We start from the raw sequence: 24,488 nt of genomic DNA, 5'->3' as shown, positions 1-24,488 counted from the left end.
CTTGTGGAGTTAAAGTTCTGTTAGTTTGTCATTGTTTTCTTCTCCCAGCTTCCTCCGCTCAGCATGCTCGGACTGCTGGTTATGTTTCGAGGATATGCTAATGCACTGCATCTTAAGACACAGTGAAAGAGTGTTTGCACAGCTTCAAAGTTTTCTGAGGGAGGGCTATGAAAACATGAGTCGTCTCTCATCTCTCTCCATCATGACGTTCACATCTCAATTGGTTTTCTTCTTCCTGTAAATCGAACAGAACAGGAGCTTGTGCATATATTAAAAGGTTTTCTCCATCCCGCTACCTTTTTAATACACGACCTGCAGTACTGTATGTTGACTTCAACCATATTGGTGGCAGGCAGCATCTATAAGCTTGCCATTTTTAAAATACAGTACTGTCATCGTCCAAGCAGTTACAGTGAAAAGAGCGCCGCAGTTTGTCGCTGGTCTGTTGCCATAGTAACCCTCGCAGAGGAACTGAGCGCTCGTTACTCTGAAACAAGCAGCGGAGCCGGGCCAGGCAAGGCCCATCCTTTTCTTCCTCCCCCTCACTGGGTCCCATGGCTAGTTCATTAGCATAATGATTCACCGCGAGCGGACCTTCAAGGGCCACCCTTTGTGGGTTTTAACGTCGTCAACGGAGCGCTGTCATTATTAAACAAGTTTGTCTTCACTGAAGACTGTCTACTGTATGAAGCATGTCTCATTTTGCCACTTTACTGTGACACTCATTCCCTTAAGTAAAAAAAAAAAAAACAAAAAAAAACTTTGAGTCATTTATCTGTATGGTCAAAGGCTACGTAACGCTGCACATTCCGATCAGTTGGCAAGGAAGATGTATGCAAATGCCAACTTACTTACTCTATGAAGCTGTTTGGCATGCACCCGCTGTGTGGGCCCCAATCTGCAAGCTCAATTAACTAAATATTGCACACATATCAGGCTGCTTAAAAATAATTAGTGATTAAAATGACTACCCACTTCAGTGGCGAGTTATGTGTGTGTGTGTGTTTTATGCTGTTGTTTATGTTTACTAAACTTTTAAGTATTTTATCTGAAGACCCCATGAATTGAATGCGGATGTAGCCCGTTAACCCCGTTGCTAAGCCCGTTGTATATCGCCCGTTAACTAGCTAGCTATCCCTACACCCCGAAAATCCCTGGTTGCCAGAACAGTAGAACAGCTCGCGTCATTATTTAAATTCCCAAGCGATAACGTGAGCCCACCGCCTCTCCACCAGCCTAGAGCAGGGCTGTCAAATTCATTTTTGTCGTGGGCCACATTGTAGTTATGGTTTCCCTCAGAGGGTCATTATGAATGTGAAACCAAAAAAAAAAAAAAAAAGTTTGATCACCTCATGGCGGCACGGTGGCCGACTGGTTAGAGCGTCAGTTCACAGTTCTGAGGAGCGGGTAACTTTGTTAATGTCTTATTTCCAAACTGCCTTCATCACTTTCGTCTCATGTGTTATTTTGTTCTCTCTATTTTGGCAGTTATCTGCAACTTTCGCTCACCAATATGTCAAGCCCTGGTCCTGGAGATCGGGGAGACCGTCCAGATTCTGGAAAAGAGTGAAGGTAAAATGTTTTCAGCAACAGTGTGCACAGTTTACATTTTCTTTCACAGGTTTCATAAGTTTTGATATTGATCTTGTCCTTTAGGTTGGTACAGAGGCTTTTCAACTAAGAAGCCTTCAATCAAGGTAACTTGTTTCTTTCTAAATTCAGTCAGCCGATGGTGCAGTTAGTGTTCTAAAAAAACATTTGCTGTACCGCTTATCGTTGAGGGTGTGCTGGATCCCAGCAGACTTTGGGTGTGGTAAACCCTGAATAAAACAACCAATCACACTGACATTCACACCTTGGGACAATTCAAATCTTCAATTAACCTCCCGCGCCCAGAGTCAGCTGGCCTAGGCTCCATCATGTCCGTGACCCTCGTGAGTATAAGCGGTTCAGAAAATGGATGGATGGATGGAGGGTGGTTTATGTTTCTGGGTGTTTCTGGAATGTGGGGGGAAACCAGAGTAACCAGATAACACCCATGCGCGGCCTCTGAACTGTGAGGCGGATGTGCTAACTAGTCGTCCACCGTGCCGCCATATCTAAGCTAGTTCTATGCCATTTTAACTATAAAACTACAAAACCAAAATGTATCATTTTTTTAAAGTAAATTTTGTAGGGTATCCTAGCTTTAATCAAGACCAAATTGAAGAGACATCCTTTTTGCACAGGGAACTAAATTCAGACGTCATATTTCCCTATAGGAACTCCTTTTTATTGAACATCTTTATTAAAGCTGAGAAGCAGGAATAAGCAAGGAAGTAGAGCAATATAGCACCATCACTCCGGACTGACATCAATATACTGCACTGCACAAAATGCCAATTACATACGACAGATTTGATATTCCTCTACTAGGAAGTTACGGCATGCTGCAGTGTAGCCTGGAAACTCAAATGAGTTAATTCCTAGGAGAGAGAGAGGTACGTTTCCAGCACATCCACACTGCTTTTAACGCATATATATGGGTCCGCGGTATTATGGGATGCAACTGGATTATCTGAAAGAACGCACAAAAGCTGTAAATGTAGGTGTTTGTGACTGCATGCTGTCCTTCTCCATTCCCGGCAGCTATTTACAGTTCTTACTAACACCCCTCCATTTTGTTGCGCGCTCGGCTGCCCACACTCGTTCGCCCCCATACTCTATCTCTCTCTCTCTGTGCTCGCAGACTTCATTTCACTCGTGGTGGCTAATTGTTCACATCTGGCAGATTGGAAAGACAAGCTGCAGACGTGACATTTGGCGCTGAGTCTTATCATTCTGAGCCGATCTCGTTGCAGTATTCTTCGGCGTGTTTCTTCTTCACAATGAGGGTACCTGTACGAAGGGTTTCTAAATGATTTACAAACTGGTTATCAGAAGCAGAATCAGAATTGTTCACTAGCTGACAAATCGCTTAATTATTTTAAAGTGACTTGAGTTTGTTGCCACCAAAAAGAGCGCGTATCTCAAGTTTGCTCTCGCAAGTCAAAGGAGAAAAATCGTCCGAATGATGGGTCGTGTTTCAAAAAAACAAAGTCGGTTCACTTGTATCTCAAGGCACGACTGTATATGTGTTATTACGTATTTATTAAATGGTGACATCTCTTTAAGTCTCCCTTTCGGAATTATTACACAACTTTTATAACGTGCTAATCTTCACTATATTTCGATCCTGCTATATTGTGAATTTTTCTGTAAAACAAATTGTTTTTAAAATTATTTTGAAATACTTTTAGAAAGTGTGTCTTTAAAGCACATGAGAGAGGTATTTTAAGGCTCAAAATATCAAACATGTTTGTATTTTCTTATTCCATTATTATACGGTGTTTCTATATATTTTATGCTTGCAATTTGCTATGTGTTTTAATAGGTTTAAATGTGTTTAAAGAATGTGGGAAGGTTATTTGAAAGCTTAGAGTATGCGCTGTGATTTTCATTATATATATCACTGTGCAGCTTCTGTTTTTTTTTAAAATAACAACATAGTCACAAGTCTGGATTCTCATCAATCAATAACATAATCCTGTCACAGTTTGTAACATCTCTGTACCTCTATATGTCCACAGGGTATTTTCCCAGTCAGCTATGTCCACTTGAAGAAATCCACAGTGACCAACAGAGGGTAAGCTGGATGACGACAATATTTATTTGAACATGTGCAGCATGATTCTACACACACACACACACGCGCGCACACACACACACACACACACACACACACACACACACATTGTACATGTTCCGAAATAATTGGGGTTCTGTTTAGGTTCATGAGCTCCGACTTGACCTGCACTGTGCTTGTATTCATTAATAGTGGAATCTGCAAGCGACCGCCATGCCCAAAATATGTTATAGCACGACAGCAATTCTCTCATGCAAAACATGAAGCACATTGATCGAAAGCGTTCATCATGTCTTGTCTTATGATAGGTTTGACACTTTTTGTGTTATTTTTATTATTATAATAAATTTTTTTTAAAGGATTTTTAAAATTAAAACAAGATAAAACACACAGGACATGCACAAACATAATACATCAATAAAATACATAACTGTAAAGAATTAAACAGTTTTTGTCACTTTTTTATTACTTCACTTCAATGGACAGTGTGCCGGTCCCTCTGGTGCACATGCCTTGGCCACTTGAGGGCAGTATAATACAGGCATAACCTGTTTGGAAGCCACCCTCCCCGCACCCCTCTGCAGTGGAGCTCTTGAAATGCCTGAAGTCATGGAACTTCCCAGTAATTCACTGTTGTGTCACCACCCTCCAGCTGCGTTACCTCTTAGAGGGTAGACCTCTGTTGGCGTTCAAACAATTAAAAAGTTGCAACTTTGAAATCAACATGATTCTACTTCCTCGCTCCGGGAGCTGCAATCTTGGAACTCTGTTTTGCTTTCTTGTGGCGTTAATGGTGTGATGCATCGATTGCATTTTCCCAAAGTGTTCCCTGCACTGATAATCACTTAGATTCATGGACCGAGTGGCTTCCCCGTTGTCACGACGACAGTGATACACTGGCAAGCTACATACATTTTGGTTTTGGCACTGTGAGAGGGGAGCACAGTGGTTGCCTCACAGTCAAAAAGTTTCAGTTCAAATCTCAGGAGTGGAATATATATTGGATGGAAGGATTTTGTGTTTTTTTTTCCTTTTGTGTTTAAGCTTGAATCACACTCATTCACCAAATGTGATGTGTCCCTGCGAACCCTCATATTCATGCAAATGTTTTCTGTCAGGTTGTGTGAGACGGTGGTCCCCCTGGAGGACCCCATTATCACAGAGACCACCTCAACACTCCAGGAGTGGGGTGTCTTGTGGAAGCAGCTCTACGTGGTGAGTAGCACGCACGTCAAATCCCAAAGCAATAAATGCCAGACCGGACAGCTTTCGTTGTTTCATTTGTATCCTCCAGACGGATTAACCGAATAGGATTTTCCAACATGTTTTTTTCCCCACACACCTAATTCAACACATATTACCCGGATTCCTGCGAAGAGATAGCCTGAACGTACAGTACACCTCATTTAGGTCAGTCATGACTGTCATCCTACTTTTTCATGCTCTATCTATGTGGGAACAGAAATGGGTGCTGGTCACAGATAATGGCCCACAGACCTGTCACAGCCAATTTCATGCGCTGTCATTCAGCCCTTGATTGATTTTGGTCTGCCTCACTTAGTTCCTGTATCATCTTCACTTGCTGGGCAAAAGTGATTACTGGAAACCTAAAACATGCTTAATCCAGCTCCAGGGCTGGCAGAATGGGTGGAGGCTGGCATGGATACATTGCTGGGCTGCCACTGATTTTATATTCTCTTTTTTTTTTACATAACCTCTCACTCTCTCATGCTCTGAGCAACCGAGGAGCCCGCATTACAGCGGTGACGTAACTTTCTTCTGATGCTCGCCTAAAACGAAGCGTTGATTTAACCCCCCCCCCCCCCCGTGTGAAACAGGCCAGGCTGCAACCTTTGACCAGATAATAATAGGATGTATCACGTACTACATGTTGATAGACTTTATCTCATTGTTGCCAGTTTGAATTCGTTACATTAGCTTCAGGAGCAATGGTCTAAAGATAACTTTGGAGAATGTACGTAATTAGCCCTCCAGAATAATGTCTGAAAAGGCTCATCAACCCCAAACGAAATCTTAGTTCCTCAGCAGACTGGGAGAACAAGCAGTGTTTATCCTCATTAAATTTACATGGCTATTGTGGCTCTGCTTAATCTGTACATTTATGTAAACAAAGTGAAGTAATACTGCGGCTGTATCCTGTCATTAGGGAGAACAGAGACCGCCTGTATTTATTGTGTTGTCCTTGGTCTACAAGAAATGACCACCAGGAGGTCAATGCAGGAAAGAAGTATTTGTTTTCAAAGCTCTGGGCTGGAATCTCAGTGGGAACACACGGCGGAAGTGTTCATATAGCGCCTTTCTACCCCGCGGGTTCTCAAACCAGACACCTCTTCACGGATGATGAGGAGGTACACTGCCATGGATGGAAAATAATTAGATCATTCAAGGAACTGGGAATTTCCATATCTTCCCTGTGAGACAAGGGCTGACCAGGTATCGAACCAGAAATGGTCATAATGTGAGCTGGCCACCCAGCGGCCACAGGGGCTGTTATAGCTAAAAAGGAGGGGAAACTCCACATGCCAGAGAAATTATTTCGATTCATTGCAGTGGCAATTATGCATTAGGGGCTACCAGATGTAGCAGATGGTTCTGTGGTGAAAAAGCAACTTACTTTTTTTTGTTGTTGCTTGTATTACATATTTCATTTTTAATATAGCGTATAAATAATGTTGTGAATAAACTTGTCTTCAAGTCATTATTTTGCTGTTTTTAAGTAAGTCGTGAATTTCTTGTGGATTATGTCGAGCAACAAGTGGCCAAGCAAACAGGAAAAAGAAGTTGGGCAAATTTATGATTTTATCCATTGCTGTGCCTCATTTGTGAGGTTTATGCTGATAATAATAATAATTACTCTCTAAGCCGTCCAGTTTCTACCGATAAATCGAGAGAAAAAAACATTTTTCTTGGTTTGTGACCTACTCCAGTTAGCCTACATGGTTCCCGAATCATTTTTAATCAGCTGGGTATGATTTGTGACATGCATGATATCCTTATAAACAACAACAATACCGATCAAAAACGCCCAAGGACAAGTTTTAAAATCCATCCATCCATTTTCTGAGCCGCTTCTCCTCACTTGGGTCACGGGCGTGCTTGAGCCTATCCCAGCTATCATTGGGCAGGAGGCGGGGTACACCCTGAACTGGTTGCCAGCCAATCGGAGGGCACATACAAACAAACAACCACTCGCACTCACATTCACACCGACGGGCAATTTAGAGTTGTCAATTAACCTACCATGCATGTTTTTGGAATGTGGGAGGAAACCGGAGTGCCCGGAGACAACCCATTCAGGCATGGGGAGAAAATGCAAACTCCACACAGGCAGGGCTGGGGATTGAAACCCGGTCCTCAGAACTGTGAGGCAGACGCTCTAACCAGTCGCCCACCGTGCCACCAAGTTTTAAACTATATAACAAAAACAAAAGCAAGCCCCAGACGTCAATTTCCAAAGTGGCTCGAACGTCAATGGTTCCACATACTCAATATTCTAACTGTACCCAATGCAGCGTTTGTTAGTGTTGACATATGCTGGATATAACAAGTCTACACACCCCTGTTCAAGTGCCAGGTTTTTGAGATATAAAAAAAAAAAAAAAGTGAGACCAAGATAAATCGCTTCAAAACTTTCCCCAACATTAATGTGGCCTATAACCTGTACAACTCAATTGATCCTTTTTAATCTACACAAAAGATGAAGTAAAAATAAACTTGAATAACGTGATTGCACAAGTGCGATCTCATAACTGGGCATGTGACCGTGTTCAGAATTGACCAATCAAGATTTAGGTATGGGCCAATGAAGATAAGGTTGAACTTTTTTTTTTTTTTAATTCTAAAAGTATGTTTGACTTGAACACACTGCTCATCACCGAAAGTACAAAATAACACCATACCTACAGTCAAGCAAGCTTTATGGATCTTTTTCTTTGACTCGTTAGAGCGTCTGCCTCACAGTTCTGAGGACCGGGGTTCCATCCCCGGCCCCGCCTGTGTGGATTTTGCATGTTCCCCCCGTGCCTGTGTGGGGTTTCTTCCGACACTCCGGTTTCCTCCCACATCCCAAAAACATGCATGGTAGGTTGATTGAGGACTCTAAATTTTGAATGTGAATGTGAGTGCGAATGGTTGTTTATGTGTACCCTGCGATTGGCTGGCAACCAGTTCAGGGTGTACCCCGCCTACTGCCCGATGATAGCTGGAATAGGCTCCAGCGACCCTTGTAAGGATAAGCGGGTCAGAAAATGGATGGATGGACATTGTTAGCACAAAACCTTCAGTCTTCTGCGAGGAAGCAAAATAAAATAAAAAAGAACAGACAACTAGAAGATCAGAGGCATTTTAAATGGTGGCATGTGTGTGCTGACACCCATTTAACATAAGTTTCAATGTGATTGGGTAATTCTGAACACAGCCACATCCCTGGTTATGAGAGGGTGTGCACAATTGTGCAACCACAAAAGATGAATATAAAAACCACTTGTATTTTACAGGTTATACACCATATTAATGGTGAAAAAAGTGTTGAAATTATTTGTCTTGTCACAAAAACCTGATATTTGATCAGGGGTGTGTAGACCTTTTTAATCCACTGTACAATGTCGTAATAGAGCAACACAGGTGGGCATGGCAATGCTGACAGACCTTGCATTGCACCCTCATGGCACATCACGCAGCATCCTCATTCCAGATCGTATATCTCACTTGACTCTAACTCCTAACGCCACATATCCATCGGCTTTATAGTAGTTGCACATTTAAAAATAGCCACACGATTCTGGCAATGTTTGCTCACTGAGACTTTGTGGCTCATTTCACAGAAACATAAGGTGGATCTGTTCCATAAGCTGCGTCATGTGATGAATGAGCTCATCGATCTGCGTCGGCAGCTCATCCAGGGTCACCTCGCCCAGGACCAGACCCGCGAGATCAAGCGGCACATCACCGTGCGGCTTGATTGGGGCAATGAGTGAGTTTCTCCTCTACTAAGTACATCATTATCATACACAGTGTTGGGAAGGTTACTTTGGAAATTACAAGTTACCCTGTTGAAAATGTAATAGCCATGTAACTATTTCAGTTTCTCAAAATAATATAATGAATTACATTTGATTACATTTTGATTACTTTTCATTCATTTTAAATGAATACGCTCAACTGTTAACCATTTTAAGACCTGATAGTGTTAAAACTTTTCAGCAGTCCTTAAGACTACATAAAGACAATATAATGAAACACTACACAAGATTGCAGTTTGGTAATTTTTTTTTTCCTTCTTTTTTTTACTGTTAGAACAGATGTACACAGTACACTTACTATAACCTGTCTCATTGTCTTAACAAATCTGTAAACGTTCACAGTCAAGACAAATGTTACAGGGCTACATACCTGTAAATCTTTTCTCATTTTCAACATCGACTGTTTCAACATCGAAAATCCAAATAACAAGGATGCCTGCAAATTATACTGCATACTATTTCATACAATGGCGTACAAACACAACAAGGGGACTGGGAATGTTGCCCCCACCAATGTGGCTGCCACGTAGGACGTCATTTAGCCGGCACATGACCAGAGAGAGCCAATCACAAGCGTTGGCTTTAAAAGGAAGATGTTCCCAGCATGCTTTTGTGGCTCCCATTTATGAATAGCTGGGGTTATAGAAGCTAAACGTTGCTCTTTTCTTGCATTTGTTTCTGCTTGCATTGTTATACGTGTCTAAATGATATGTTGGCGAGTTGGTATGTGGGTCCTATTGTTTCATAAAACCATGACTGTGTGTTGTATGATGAATAATGACCTGCTCATGTTCATCAATGCTACCAATGGATCTGGCAATTTATCAGCTCTGCAAGATGCTCAATAAATCTGAGCTTTTGCAGACAAGTGATGTTTGGTATTCACAGAAATTTCCATTAGTGACATTTTCTACCAGTAGTATTACAAAGTCCAGTTATGTAAGTTGTGGGTTCAAATTATGTAATGTTGTTACATGTAATTCATTACTCCTGAGTACCCAAAAGTGATCATACGTCATAAATCTAAACAGTCAGTTGTAGACTGATGGTTTGTTGTTGTCCTAATTGTGTACATATTGACATTACTGGGGTTTACTGATTCACGTTTATGGTTATTAAATGTGAGAAAGTTGAAATTGTCTCCATCACGATTGAGTTAATTATTGTAATTATATTATTTATCTTGAAACCGACTACATCGGTTATGTTCAAACTCTCTGATGAAGCACGAGTCCTAATACATTAAGACTTATTTAGCATTTTCCTACAGTGTAAACACATTTTCAAGTGGTTTTTGTAGTTCATGTCAAGCAGATTCACGTCAATGCACTTCTCCCTGGAGGAACTGTAAGGCCATATTTTCTCTGCTGCCACTTCTCAAATCAAATTGAGCAGTGACAGACATCCGTAACCCGCATACAGACAAGGGGGGTTGCATCTTGATTAAGGCGGAGCTTTATTTGGAAATGCCGACGTTAAGATTCGCCACGTCTTAAAATAGAGACGCTTTCAACTGCATCTTTGGATTTGGAAACACAAATGCTGTAATAAAAGGAGCTTACTGCGGTTGTTGAGGTCAGTGCTCTGCAGGGTACACTTAACCAGAGAACTGGCGTGATCTCGTTTCATGGTCAACATATCACTGCAGTACTTTGAGGCTGTACATCATGCAAAAAAAAGGGAAAAAAAGGGTGTTATTCAACAAGGCTCAGGGTTAGGTACAGGTACATATGTGACTATAGTGTACTTAATAGGAGAGTTTGCAATTTAAAAAAAAAACAACAACATTCAGAAAAAGAAGGCATGACTTACTGGGTATCGATAATTCATTGCGAGCACAGCCCCGCGTTGTCGCAAAAAGTAATAAAACTTTAAACTGATATTTATATTAACACTCCATTATAAATAAAGTGCTTTTCTGGGGTAAACAAGGTGAGAGGTCAGAGTGTAGTCACGTCCTCTGTCTCTGATTGGTTGTTTTTGTCGGGCACAAGATGGAGCCATGGACGGATGATTCTTTTTTTTTTTTTCATAGATCATATTTATCATCTACTAGTGTCAAATAATGACTCTTTTAACAAATATGAAAACTCCGCCATTAATGGATGTAACAGATGCCAAATACTGTATATTGGGTCTTCCATGATAAAAATTCAACCTCAGCCATCTGGCAGCGTTTTTGGATCAATTGAATACAATCTTCATCGCATTAAGAAATAAGGCCACTGCCCTTACTCACACTTTTATTTACCTTCAATAACAAACGAATATCTTGGATCACTTTTGAAATTGCAGTTCACAGAAGGGATGGGCATGCAAGGACATTAATTGCTAATAGAAGTCCTACTTAACACACATCTAATCAAATACTCATCTACCTTATTTTTAAAAACATTCTGCATTTTGAATATATGATATATGTATTTAATTTTGTTTTTAAATTGTACATTTCATTTATTGTGTGGCTGAAGAATAAGCCAAACTACGACAGTGGTTGCAATGTGACATTGTCCTAATTGATCCCTAAACTGAATATTTTTTCTGTCACCAGGCACCTTGGCATAGACCTTGTGCCCAGGAAAGAGTTTGAAATGGTGGACCCAGACCAGATCAGCATATCGGAGCTTTACAAACTGGTATGTTACCCGGAATTCTTCTTGAACCCTTGCAGTCTACACAAACCCACTCCATGAATTATGAAATGCAATAAATTAAATATGTGAATTAGTGGTCTCTAAATTATGAAGTATGCTCTGCATATACATCTGCAGCCCCGAAAGGTTTCTGCATACTTGGAGCTGTGTGTGTGTGTGTGTGTGTGTGTGTGTGTGTGTCTGTGTATGTATAAAACAAAATTAATTTTTTTATTAGCATATACTTTACGTGTTTTGGGATGTGTAAATGTACCAATTATGAAATCATCCATAAGAAGCTGACTCACGAGAGCGAGCACATTCAGCTGTTCGAGCAGCCTCATGTGACCTGTTCTTTATGCGTTCCAGCGCCATATTGAGCGTGTCCTTTCACTTGCAGGCACGTGACTCTCACAAGCCAGCAATGCAGACATAATGTAAACTGACAGGTGATGGCATAGGTGATGGGAAAATACTTTAAATATCTTGCATGTGTTCTCAAAAACGGCACTGTATTTGATGTCTCTTGTCAGATTAAACAACGGACCAAAAAAAGCTAGCAAATAACTTCACATTTCTTAGTTTTCTCTGGCAAATTATTTATGAAGCGAGTGCTCCATCCAGAAAGTTTGCAGTTCGTCCTTGTAAAAAATGTGCTTAATGAGCACAAGCGCGTTTCTGGCAGGGCTGAAGGCCCTGGCAACTTTTCAGGTAGGGAACGAGAGAAGCTCTTTTGGGCTGCTGTCATGCGTGTGGGCGATTCCGGCTTTGTCCTTTTCCTTCCCACACGGCGCTTCTTTTAGCGCTCGGCGCCATACGTAGGTGAAACGCTGTCCCATTTCAAGTATAGGCAGAGGTACGAGCTAGTAGTGCGTGTCTGAAACTACGGTGAGGTAAATAAGTTCAAAGCTTTTGTGGGAGGAGAAAACAAAGGCTTGACTAATCTCTCTAGTGACCTGCGCTCTCTTTTTTTCTCTCCATTTTTCTTCTTTTAGCATGTATCCAGCAGACACTGTGGTCAGCAAAGCACAAACCAGGTACATTCAACTCAGTATTTTTTTGTAATTTGTCGCCAGTAGAACAGTGGTTCTCAACTGATGACATTTTAGGCGGGTTGCAGACAGCTCGTGAAAAAAATACATTACAAAAAAATAAAAGAAAATACATGTATTCCTATTTTTAATTTTTTTGTTACAGTACAAAGATGTACTAAGTTCCCACACGGAACACAGTAGAAAAGTAACAAAAAATGTTACTTCCTTGTTCTGCAAGCTACTAGTGTACGCTGTAAACAAATACAGAGTAGCTCACCCTTTGGCTGGCGGCTGTCATGACAATCAATATTCCTTTGGCGTTACAGCAAACTCATTTGAAACGACATTTAAAAATATAATATACCCTACATATCTTTTCAGAGGATATTTTCGCAAAACAAAAAAAAAACGTTCTTTATTGTTCTTAACTTTGCGACAGTAGGAAAATGCAGGTGACAACAGTTGAGAACCACTGCAATAGAAGATTCAAATACAGTATACGTACAGTACAGCTCACTGGTTATTTCATATTTATAATTGTTGTTGTTTTGATTTGTTGTTAGTCTTTATGTCGAGGTGTTCAAACTACGGCATGGGAGTCATTTGCGGCCTGCGGTCCCCTGTTTAGTGGCATTTGCTGTGGCATATACTATAAATAATATTTGTTTGATGCAGGCCGCAACACTAAAAAAAATAAAAGGTTGGGGTTGGGATGTTGTCAGCTAAAAATGAGGGCAATAATTTCTCTAAATCAAAGGGGCTGACATGCATCCATGTAGTCCCGCAATGACTTAGATGCTTGATCAGATTCCTTGATTTATTAACTAACATAACAACCACAAAAATCTAGCGAATTTATGGCAACATTTCAAAAGTACTGGTTAATAGTCTGGAGATTTGAGTTTACAGGAGGTTCGGCGCCTGAAGAAGATTGAAAAAGTATGGCTCTTCCTCCACTTTTATTTCCATGAAATTGTCTTTGTTTGATTGGGGCACAATTGGCCACTTCTTCAACCTCTGCTCCTGCAAACAAACATTTCCTGCCCAAAGACAAAAATGGAATAAACTGCAAAAACGCAAAGAAACTATTTACAGCTGAAATAGTAACAGCATTTGTTTTCTTAAAGTTGAATAAGAATAATTCCGTTTCTGAAGCAAAAATGGTTTGTTCCACTTTCTGTTCTATGTAAAACCTTGTCAGTTTTCACAGAAAGGGCATACGTATCTATGCTAGTGTTATACAGGGCGGCGGGCCACCCCCAAATCCAAAACTGTTTGCCTGACCACGAAAAACTGTCATTGTTTTTTTTCCAAAATAACCACAATATAAAAAAATATATAATTGTTTAATGGATTGATCAGAGTAATTTCAAAGATTGGACCCCCTTGCTTCAGTAAATAGATGGCGGTCACATACGTTTTCGCTGGTAGTGTAAACGGCATGACATTACAAATAACTAATCACAAAATAAATACAATAAAATAGCAGTAAAACTACAATAGAGTGTGCAACTGAGTGGAGAACAGAATGCCGATCTCTACCAAAGCTGAACAACTCGACACAACAGCTCTAATTTAGATCAGCACCAAACTGTACACCTTCACAGATACCTCTCCTGCATATGCTCATTCTGATTGATGAATAATTCATTTAGGAAATTCAGGAAAATACACAAAAACCACCTTCTAGCAATGTTCAAACAACAACAACAACAGTCCTCACATCTGCTTCAAAATTTAACAGGTTCCTCCTGTATTGATCGACTGTAGCGCTGAATACTGAGTTCGACTTTACTTATGATAGTTGGCGGCTCAGTTTATTCCTTCGTTGCTAGGCTGACAACGTGAGACCACGCCACGGTGACAGTTGCCGTGTCCCGGTGTCACACCACCTCTTCATCAATCTGAAGAGCTTCACTTACAACAGCATCAGCGAGGACGCCGACGTCTTCTTCTCTCTGTACGACACTCGAGAGGCTAAACAGATCAGGTAGATGTAAACAACTTGCACGTTACCAGCTTAGGCCGGTTGCGCAATGTCCACAGCGATCAGCAAACGCGATTGCTTTGCAGTGAAAAGTTCATGGTGAAACTCAACAAAAATGGAGGACCAAAGAATCCGGAGAAGGTTGATCGTCTTTGCGCTCTCTTCACAGTAAGGCCCTCTTCAACTGAATTAAGTTAAAGAATTTGTGAAGAAGCCACAATGGTCTATTTTATTTTTTTCCATGTTTCTCTGCAGGAGCTAAGCAGTAAAGACTTGAAGAGAGACCTGTACATTGTTGCACATGTCATGAGAACTGGTACAGCACTAACTGCATGAGTGCGTAAAGACATTTGTCAGAGTTTCCTCTTAGTTAGGTTGTCTCCTTTTTTTTTTTTCTTGGCCAGGGCGCATGCTGCTGAACGACTCAAAGAAAGGCCCACCTCACGTGATGTACCGACGACCGTATGGCTGCGCTGTTCTTGCTATGAGCGATGTTTTCCACACCATCACTGACCTCAAAGAGGAGAAGGACTTTGTGCTAAAAGTTTACACGTGAGTATTGCAATACAACGCACGAGTGTGCTTGGCCTCCCTTGCGCTTGAATGCTCAAGCCCAGTGTGTATTAAGAACTATAATACTAATAATGAGATGCTATGGTTGTACATTTTTGGAATCTAGTTCGTCTCTGTAAAATGAAAATAAATTCATTATGTCTTCTACTGTAAAATGAAAATACATCAAGTCTATAAAATGAGTGTTAAAAATTGTGAAAAATCAAGCCACTCTCAAACGTTGTGAACTTATCCGCGGAATGCTTGAAACCAGGCCCCCTCTGAAGAATGGATGCTACTTTGTCTTGTTCATGCCAGCACATCCCGACATGGTTGAGCCTTGAAAATAAAAGTCGCTTGAAGCTGTGGCTGGAATATATCCCACCGTGTCACTTCCTCACTTGGGAATTGAAATAACAACATCGAGCTATTACTATACAGAACAGCTCAATGTTGTTATTTCAATTGCATTCATTTTCGGGGTGTAGACATACCTGTACCTAGCTAGCTAGCGAAATGAACACCGTAGTGGTGCAGCTGGCGACTTTTAAATATGTCCGCGGAGTACAGTTTCTGTCTGCCTGTGCCCCGCGATCAAATTCATCAAAATCGCGTTGAACCAGCGGTCTATTTTGCGTCACGATTTAGACGCGGTCTGAGCAGGTGCAAGTTTAGAACGACTTCCTGCCACTAAATGTTCCCTCCGCCGGGCACATGTCCAAGGACACTCCCTCTGCTGTGTCGGAACGCCCAGCTTGGCATAGGCTGCTCTGTCGAATTGGCAAACACGCGCAGCGAGCTTTAAGTTTACACAGAAATCAGAATCGGCCAGCATTTGTGTCCCACATGCGCCGTCTATGAAAATAGAACCCTATATCTCCATTCTTCACAAATGAGTACTACAAAGTTTTAAGTCTTTGCACCTTTTCAGCAATTATCTTCAAACAATTTATTTCGAAATAAATCTATGCTTTCACTTTGAAGAGTCTTTATTATTAGAGAGTCCTCTTCTATCCGAGGGAAGAATGAATAAAGCAAGGCACTCCAGACAGTGGATCACTGAGAAAACCTAGAGCGGCAATCTGAATGATAAACACAGCTCGGCATTTTTCACTGGTAGTGAACTGTGAACTGTGATGATGTCTCTGCTTTGGGCCAGAGGTCACTGAGACACACCGTATCAGTAACATGGTTGCGTTTTGGGGATTTTGTATGGAATAAAGGTTTCCAGAACAAAGAACTGTTTTAGTGGCCCCCTCTGCTAAGGCGACTCTTTGCCTTCCTTTTAAAAAGCAAGCAGTGATTCAATGCTGCGTTGCCTCCAAACTGTCGGCTCCTATAAGGCTCCAGTCTATGCGTTTCCCCATGCCTTCCTTTCCCAGGGGCCGACAGGCCCACAGTAATGAAAAAGAGGCTGTCAGCTTTGTTTAGTGCGCTGCGCATTTGGGCTGACGTGCTACGTGATAGCAACTCCCCCATGCTGCTACCTTTTCTCCAGGAGGAAATCAGCTTAGGGACACATGCTGTTCGTGCAGTCCCCATGTGAAAAAATTCCTAGTCGCCCATCTGTTCCACTAATGGCTTTGCTTCCAACTGCCCTACCTGCCTGTTTTTCTCTCCAGATGTAACAACGAGAATGAGTGGTACCAGGTTCACGAAAACATCATCCGCAAGTCCAACACCAAATACTCCGCTCCCAGCACCAATTATGGTAAACAGATTTAATGTCGGTCTTCTGAATATGCAGTGCCTACAGAGTAGGATATGTCATCACCATGTTTTTGCATCGTATGGTTAAATATTCGCCGTGTTTAAAACAAAAACAAAAACATATGAGTCATTTATACCTCCCTTCCTTCTTGAACTTCAGTATCACCGACGTTAACAATGAAACTAGGGATGCAGCACCACCACTTTTTTTCCCAGTCTAAGTTGGCTATAAGTACTTGCATTTGAGTACTAATTCAAATACTTGATTATGCCTTTATGTCTTGCAAATGTGATTAAATTGTTTTATTTGACCAAATATTGTTCAAAAACACAAAGACTTTCTTGAATGTTTGCAGCAGGTTTCACTCAAATGTAACACTTTTTAGCGTGACAATTTGTCATTACCAACATTTTAGCATCCAACTGCATGTTTTTCAAACTGTCCTGCTGCACATTTCACTTAAATGTTGCCTGTAACACAAGGTATTTCAGTTTTATGGTGTCTCAGTTTGAACACTAGGGGACACTATGTCAAAGGAATACATGCAGTTAATAAGTGATGAAGATGAAATAAGAGACAAAGAAGAATGTTGAGTCTGATAGGATGCTTTGTTACACCTTGTGTGTTAACTACATAATAAAAGACTGCTTCTTGAGAATATCACAAGTTATTAAATGAAATTGTGACCGCCAGGACAACTGAAGTGATACTTTATGGCACCGTCACTTCTCTTTACGCGACATGCCACGAGTGTTGCCCGTTGCTGAGCCTGCCTCTATTGCAGCGTCGTGACGGGAGGCAGTGCTTAATTTGCAGTCAGAGGTATCGACGTGTAGTATCGGAGCAAAATTTTCGAGTCTGAGTACCAGTACAGACGTACAGTATCGGCTAGCGGTACTGGTATCGATATCGGTGCATCCCTAAATGAAATCATAAGATCTATTTTTGAGTTGGTAAATAATATCCATGAGAAAAATTTTTTGTGATATGAATTCTGTTGATATTTCACTGATGGACATGACCCCGAGACAATGAGACCCACAGGTTTGTGGATCAGAGATGCTGAATCGGATACTCAAAACGTTTTTCTCATTGTTCTCAAAATAATAATTTAGTCACACAGATCTCTGACTGTGCTCATTAATGCTCATTTGATAACCGCGCTGCAGCTAACAGATAAGCTCATCAATACGCTCCCCGGTTAACTTGCCTCTCACAGTAACAAATGATTCATTCAAATCTGTCACCATTTGAGGGCACTGCCAACATTTCCTTCCTTGCCTTATTGCAAGATATTTCTCACCCTGCTTGGTCTTCCTTCATGTGTCTTTCCACCCTTCTGTCTGTCATCTCCTCCCCCACACTCTGACTAACGACCTTTAAATAACCCGCTGTCCTCCCTTCTCTGCCCCCTTTATCGTCTTCCCTTCTTTCACTTTTTTTTCTCACAACCCCCTTTGCTCTCAGGCCTCATCATTTCCCTGCAGCTGCTGAGGGGCGAGCTGGAGCAGATCAGACGGGAGAACCAGGCTGTGTTCAACCGAGCCCTGGCACTCACGCGCAAACTGGGGTTTCCAGATGTCATCATGCCAGGTAAGGAGCCAAAGAGCAGTGGGCATGATGGGCACAGAGATCCAGCGATCTGGCTGGAGACCAGAGGAGGAGGAAGGCAGCAGTGGAAGGTCGAGGATCAGGTTACACAGGAAGGATGCTGATGATAGAGGAAAGGGATGCGGGAGAACGAAAAACTGAGTGAAGGGAAATAGGAGAACTTGCTGACAAAATCTTGGGATTTTTTAAACATTGATTACTCAATCAAGAGTTTTGCTAAGCACCTGAGACCCCCCACGTCCGGACTACGACATTTTAGATCATTGTGGGATCAGTTTGGCAAAGACCCTTTTTCTTGCAGATGAACGAGGTGTGTCAGGAAGGTTGCAGGACTTGTGTCACAAAAGATACATTTTAAATCCATCCATCCATTTTCTGAGCTGCTTCTCCTGACTAGGGTCACGTATTGGCTGGAGCCTATCCCAATTATCATCGGGCAGGAGGCGGGGTACACCGGGGCACATATAAACAAACAACCATTTGCACTCACATTCACACCTACGGACAATTTAGAGTTGTCAATTAACCTACCATCCATGTTATGGTGACAGATTTGAATGAATCATTTGTGACTGTTATATAGGAAACCGGAGTGCCTAGAGAAAACCCATGCAGGCATGGGGAGAACATGCAAACTCCACACAGGCGGGGCCGGGGATTGAAACCCGGTCCTCAGAACTGTGAGGCAGATGCTCTAACCAGTCGTCCACGGTGCCGCCAAGTTTTAAAATATATAACAAAAACAAAAGCAAGCCCCAGACATCCATTTCCAAAGTGGGTCGAACGTCAATGGTTCCACATACTCAAGATTCTAACTGTACCCAATGCAGCGTTTGTCAGTGTTGACATATGCTGGATATAAAAAGTCTACACACCCCTGTTCAAGTGCCAGGTTTTTGAGATATATAAAACAAAAAGTGAGACCAAGATAAATCACTTCAAAACTTTTCCCACCATTAATGTGGCCTATAACCTGCACTACTCAATGGATAATTTTTAATCTACAAAAAAGATGAAGTAAAAATACACTTGAATAACGTGATTGCACAAGTGTGCACACCCTCTCATAACTGGGCATGTGACCGCATTCAGAATTGACCAATCAAGATTTAGTTATGGGCCAATGAAGATAAGGTTGAACTTTTTTTTTTTTATTCTAAAAGTACGTTTGACTTGAACACACTGCTCATCACCGAAAGTACAAAATAACACCATACCTACAGTCAAGCAAGCTTTATGGCTCTTTTTCTTCGACTGGTTAGAGTGTCTGCCTCACAGTTCTGATGACTGGGGTTCAATCCCCGCCTGTGTGGATTTGCCATGTTCTCCCTGTGCCTGTGTGGGGTTTCTCCCGGCACTCCGGTTTCCTCCCACATCCCAAAAACATGCATGGTAGGTTGATTGAGGACTCTAAATTGTGAATGTGAATGTGAGTGCGAATGGTTGTTTGTTTATGTGTGCCCTGCGATTGGCTGGCAACCAGTTCAGGGTGTACCCCGCCTCCTGCCCGATGATAGCTGGGATAGGCTCCAGCACGACCCTTGTAATGATAAGCGGCTCAGAAAATGGATGGATGGACATTGTTAGCACAAAACCTTCAGTCTTCTGCGAGGAAGCAAAAGAAAATAACAAGAACAGACAACTAGAAGATCAGAGGCATTTTAAATGGTGGCAGGTGTGTGCTGACACCCATTTAACATAAGTTTCAATGTGATTGGGTAATTCTGAACACAGCCACCTCCCTGGTTATGAGAGGGTGTGCACAATTGTGCAACCACAAAAGATGAATATAAAAACCACTTGTATTGTACAGGTTATAGACCATATTAATGGTGAAAAAAGTGTTGAAATTATTTGTCTTGTTGTCACAAAAACCTGGTATTTGATCAGGGGTGTGTTGACCTTTTTAATCCACTGTACAATGTCGAAATAGAGCAACACAGGTGGGCATGGCAATGCCGACAGACCTTGCATTGCATTGAACCCCAGACCCCAGAACTGTGAGGCTGACGCTTTAACCAGTCGGCCACCGTGCCGGACATTTTAAATCCAAACTACATTATTTATTTTTTTTTTTTCATGAGAAGTGGTGAGCGTTGCGCACAGTGCCCTGAGCATCCAACAGTTCCTGGCTAAGAAGAACCGTGCTGGAGCAAACTGGCTCCTCATCAGAGCTGGCTCCGTGCTCAAGAGGCTCATTTTGAAGACGTGGACGACATCTCGATGGCCGTGACGACGGCGCTTCGAAGGACCCCACAAGAATCCTTCCAGGATTGCATGAAGACGTGGCAGAGAAGGCTGGGAAAGTGTGTTAGACTTCAAAGGGGATTACTTCCGAGGTGAAATCTTAGTTTGTAGTTTAGATTTGAAATATATCTTTGGTGACACCAGTCCCGAAATCTTTCTGACACACCTTGTATGACCCTCAAGTGCTTTCAACAGTAATTCTGAAATACTTTCATTCCCATCTACCACTTGTGACTCATGTCCCCAAGGAAACAATTTCAATAACTATATTCGAACTGGGCGAGATGGTGGCCGACTGGTTAGAGCGTCTGTCTCAAAGTTCTGAGGAGCGGGGTTCAATCCCTGTCCCCGCCTATGTGGAGTTTGCATGTTCTCCCCGTGCCTGCGTGGGTTTTCTCCGGGCACTTCGGTTTCCTCCCACATCCCAAAAACATGCATGGTAGGTTGATTGACAACTCTAAATTGCCCGTAGGTGTGAATGTGAGTGCGAATGGTTGTTTGTTTCTATGTGCCCTGCGATTGGCTGGCAACCAGTACAGGGTGTACCCCGCCTCCTGCCTGATGATAGCTGGAATAGGCTCCAGCACACCCGCGACCCTAGTGAGGAGAAGCGGCTCAGAAAATGGATGGATGGATGGATATTCGAACTGTATTAATCTCGTATTAAACATTGTATTACAATTGATGTCAGGAATCCTCCATGGTTCATTTGCCGTATGCTGTGTTGAAGCATTGCAGTTATACAGTATGTACCTTTAGCTCATTGTATTATTTTTCTCTCCGTTTTAATTCTCGCAGGTGACATTCGCAATGACTTGTACTTGACCCTGGAACGAGGCGAATTTGAGCGGGGTGGCAAGAGTGTCCAGAAGAACATCGAAGTGACGCTCTATGTCCTCTACGCCGACGGGGACACTCTCAAAGTATGACGTGTGTCAAATATGATTCATTCAGCATAATACCATTCCATCAGTCATGGTGACTCCATGAGTTCTCCCTCAGCATCCACTCATTAGTTGCTGTGTGCTTCCTTTCTTTGCAGGACTGCATCAGTTTGGGCAGCGGGGAGCCAAACATGACCGAATATCGCTCCTTCGTCCTCTATCACAACAACAGCCCTCGCTGGAGCGAGATGGTCAAGCTTCCCATTCCCATAGATCGCTTCCGAGGCTCCCACCTACGCTTCGAGTTCAGACACTGCTCCAGTGAGTCAGTCCTGTGGGCCGGCGGCGGCTTGTCCCTCATTTTATGGCCTTCATGAGGACAGCCAGGGTGCTTTGTGACGCATGTCACTGACATCTATGTCATTTCAGCTAAAGACAAAGGAGAGAAAAAACTTTTCGGCTTTGCTTTCACTCCTCTAATGAGAGAAGATGGGACCACGCTGTCGGACGAGAGCCATGAGCTGTATGTCTACAAGGTGAGAATCGCTGGTCCAACACAAAGCAGCCATAAGAAAGGGTCATGTTTGCTTTTCGTTTTATTCATCCTGCTTTTTCATTAGATTTGAAGTAACGTTGGGTTCTCAAATGTCATAAATCGGTATCAAAGCTCTCCAGTGTCACAATATACAGATCAAAGTAGCTCTGCATTTATGAGGTGACACTCTAAAAGTGTAAATTTTTGCATGCATCCATCCATCCTTTTTCTGTTCGTGAGGTTGAGGGTGAGCTGGAATCTAACATTATCCCACCTCAATTTATTGACAAATTATATGACAATATCTTGGTTTCATTTTCAATTTTAACTAGCTCTAGTACATAAAGATTAATGAATGACGCCTAACAAAGAAAATATTTTTTTTAAATTGTCTGAATCTGTTTGAATTCTGTTACGTGGTAATTCCGATTTCAGCTAAATCAGATTTCCATTTGAGACGGACGGGCATTACCTCAAGTGGTACCAACAATTGCAAATTTGTACTTTTTATTTACTATCTGGGCAACAGAACCATTTCTAAACATTGTTTTTTCAAAACAAATAAACAAAAACTTTAGTTGCAGAGTGTGTCCAGTTGGCATTGTTTTGTGCCAAGTGGGAACCTGTTGTAAGCTGCCACTTTCTCAATGTTTGTGTGGGTGACCTTTTTCCTTTTTCTGCTGCAGTGTGATGAGAATGCCACCTTCAGTAACCAGGGCCTGTACCTCAGCCTGCCCTGCTGCAAGGAGGACTTCAACAGTTGTCCCAACCTTCCAGCTAATCTGCCTTTCCAGAGGAGCCCTAAAGAGACCTTCTGGGTTTCCACCATACTCTGCTCCACCAAACTCACACAGAATGGTAACAATGCATGTTCTTGAATATAATGTACTGTATGAGCCTGTGTTTTAGATGTTTCAGAATTAGATTTTGTTGTGTGCTGCTTTTAGTGGACCTATTGGCTCTTTTGAACTGGAAGACGCACCCAGACAGAGTTCTGGACATCCTTGGTCGACTGCGTCAGATCAGTGGAGAAGAGATTGTCAAGGTCAGTGCTGTCAGATATTTCCATCACCTACTAAAGTAACAATAATTTATCCTATGTGAAGCCTGAGAGTGTATTAATTGGGTTTGACACACATTTTCAAAGATATTAACCTTCAGCAACTGTGACATTTCATCTTATTCGGGCAATATTAAAAGTCTGACTTCACTAATTGTACACCTCGTGATTAAAAAGCAAGAGAATTAGACACAGTCTACTAATTGGCCTCCACTACATTTGTCACAGGGATTATTTGTCTTTGTCAAAGCAAGATCCCTAGTTATATTAAAGGAGATGTGACTTAAGATGTTTGAGGTCAGTGAAGTCAATGCTTAAATGTCACCCGGCCTTCTTTAATGGCTTTATGTCCTATATCCTATCAGCGAATTTACAATTATATTCGACAATGTGGTGGTCAAAGGCCTTTTCGCACTGTACCAGTTATTTGTCATTGTTCAGGCATGTTGGTTTCAATGTGCATATACTTGTATTGATTTTGAATGATATCAAGTCAAGAGCTACTGCCAATCACTGATTGTTTTGTAGGTGCATTTGTGTGGTGCGCCACATCGTAGTTATCGCTTCCCTCTGCAGTCTTTCCTATTTTTCTATATTGTTGATAACTCTTCTGGTATTTTCTTATTCGTTAACTCTTTATTTTCCTACAGTTCCTTCGAGATGTCCTGGACACACTCTTCTGTCTTTTAGATGACAACACTGATAAATATGGCCCGCTTGTTTTCCAGTCTCTGGTAGGACAATTATAGCAGCAGAAGTCCAATGTTATAATTTTATAATTATCTATAGTTACTATAAGTTAAGGAACGAATAGATAATTCTATCATCTATTGTCCGTGTGTGTTTCAGGTATTTATCATCAACTTGCTCAGGGACAGCCGTTTCTACCACTTCCGCCCTGTAATGGACTCTTACATCCAAAACCACTTTGCTGGAGCTTTGGCATACAAGTACAGAAACATTTACTATTTCTTGTTAGAAGTAATAAGTCATTCATTTGAACAAAGGTGACAGCATGGTTTCAAACAATGTGCACACAGGGAGCTTATTCGATGCCTGAAGTGGTACATGGACCGCTCGGCTGAGGTCGTCCGACAAGACCACATCCAGGAAGCCATGAGGGTAAAGGATTGTGCATCCGATACTTGATGTGGTTCACTTTCAGAAGGACAGAGAGTCTTTTATGGCTGGCATGGCCTGAATTGATTAGTATTGAAGCAGCAAATGGCTTGATAAGGGGTAATATGATGCCTCAGGAAGTGCGTTTGCTGAGAGAAAAGATCAAACGTGGAACAAGATATTGACTTGTGCACAGTTTAGCATTTCCATAGATTTGATGTTTTTAATTAGTTGAAGTTTGCAGTGTTGAAAATGCTAGCAAGATTTTAACGTACAAATGAGAGGAAAAAGTTTTTGAAGAATTTGGAATTTCTTACATTTCTGGATAAATTAGTCATAAAATATGTTTTGATCACAAGAATAAACAAACATCGTTTGCTTAAACTAATATCGCACAAACAATTATGTT

At 41.7% G+C, this 24,488-nt stretch overlaps 1 protein-coding gene across 4 annotated transcripts in view; it reads left to right on the top strand.

Moving 5' to 3' along the window:
- The window catches only part of dock3 (dedicator of cytokinesis 3), a 60,068-nt gene that overhangs the window by 9,476 nt on the left and 26,104 nt on the right, over window positions 1-24,488 (top strand). For all 4 annotated transcript variants that reach the window (XM_061698438.1, XM_061698428.1, XM_061698419.1 and 1 more), the window contains exons 2-22: window positions 1,489-1,572; window positions 1,657-1,697; window positions 3,609-3,664; window positions 4,783-4,879; window positions 8,509-8,657; window positions 11,258-11,342; window positions 12,335-12,376; window positions 14,209-14,363; window positions 14,447-14,528; window positions 14,616-14,676; window positions 14,765-14,912; window positions 16,535-16,623; window positions 18,091-18,216; window positions 21,280-21,404; window positions 21,524-21,686; window positions 21,795-21,901; window positions 22,587-22,758; window positions 22,848-22,945; window positions 23,611-23,694; window positions 23,810-23,910; window positions 24,001-24,082. In XM_061698438.1, coding sequence (XP_061554422.1) covers window positions 1,489-1,572; window positions 1,657-1,697; window positions 3,609-3,664; window positions 4,783-4,879; window positions 8,509-8,657; window positions 11,258-11,342; window positions 12,335-12,376; window positions 14,209-14,363; window positions 14,447-14,528; window positions 14,616-14,676; window positions 14,765-14,912; window positions 16,535-16,623; window positions 18,091-18,216; window positions 21,280-21,404; window positions 21,524-21,686; window positions 21,795-21,901; window positions 22,587-22,758; window positions 22,848-22,945; window positions 23,611-23,694; window positions 23,810-23,910; window positions 24,001-24,082 — 2,147 coding nt within the window. The remainder of the gene's footprint in view (window positions 1-1,488; window positions 1,573-1,656; window positions 1,698-3,608; window positions 3,665-4,782; window positions 4,880-8,508; window positions 8,658-11,257; window positions 11,343-12,334; window positions 12,377-14,208; window positions 14,364-14,446; window positions 14,529-14,615; window positions 14,677-14,764; window positions 14,913-16,534; window positions 16,624-18,090; window positions 18,217-21,279; window positions 21,405-21,523; window positions 21,687-21,794; window positions 21,902-22,586; window positions 22,759-22,847; window positions 22,946-23,610; window positions 23,695-23,809; window positions 23,911-24,000; window positions 24,083-24,488) is intronic.

This window comes from Phycodurus eques, chromosome 1, assembly GCF_024500275.1.
Source record: "Phycodurus eques isolate BA_2022a chromosome 1, UOR_Pequ_1.1, whole genome shotgun sequence".
NCBI lineage: Eukaryota > Metazoa > Chordata > Actinopteri > Syngnathiformes > Syngnathidae > Phycodurus > Phycodurus eques.
The sequence above is the reverse complement of the archived record's forward strand: the minus strand, read 5'-3'. Positions and strand labels throughout refer to the sequence as shown.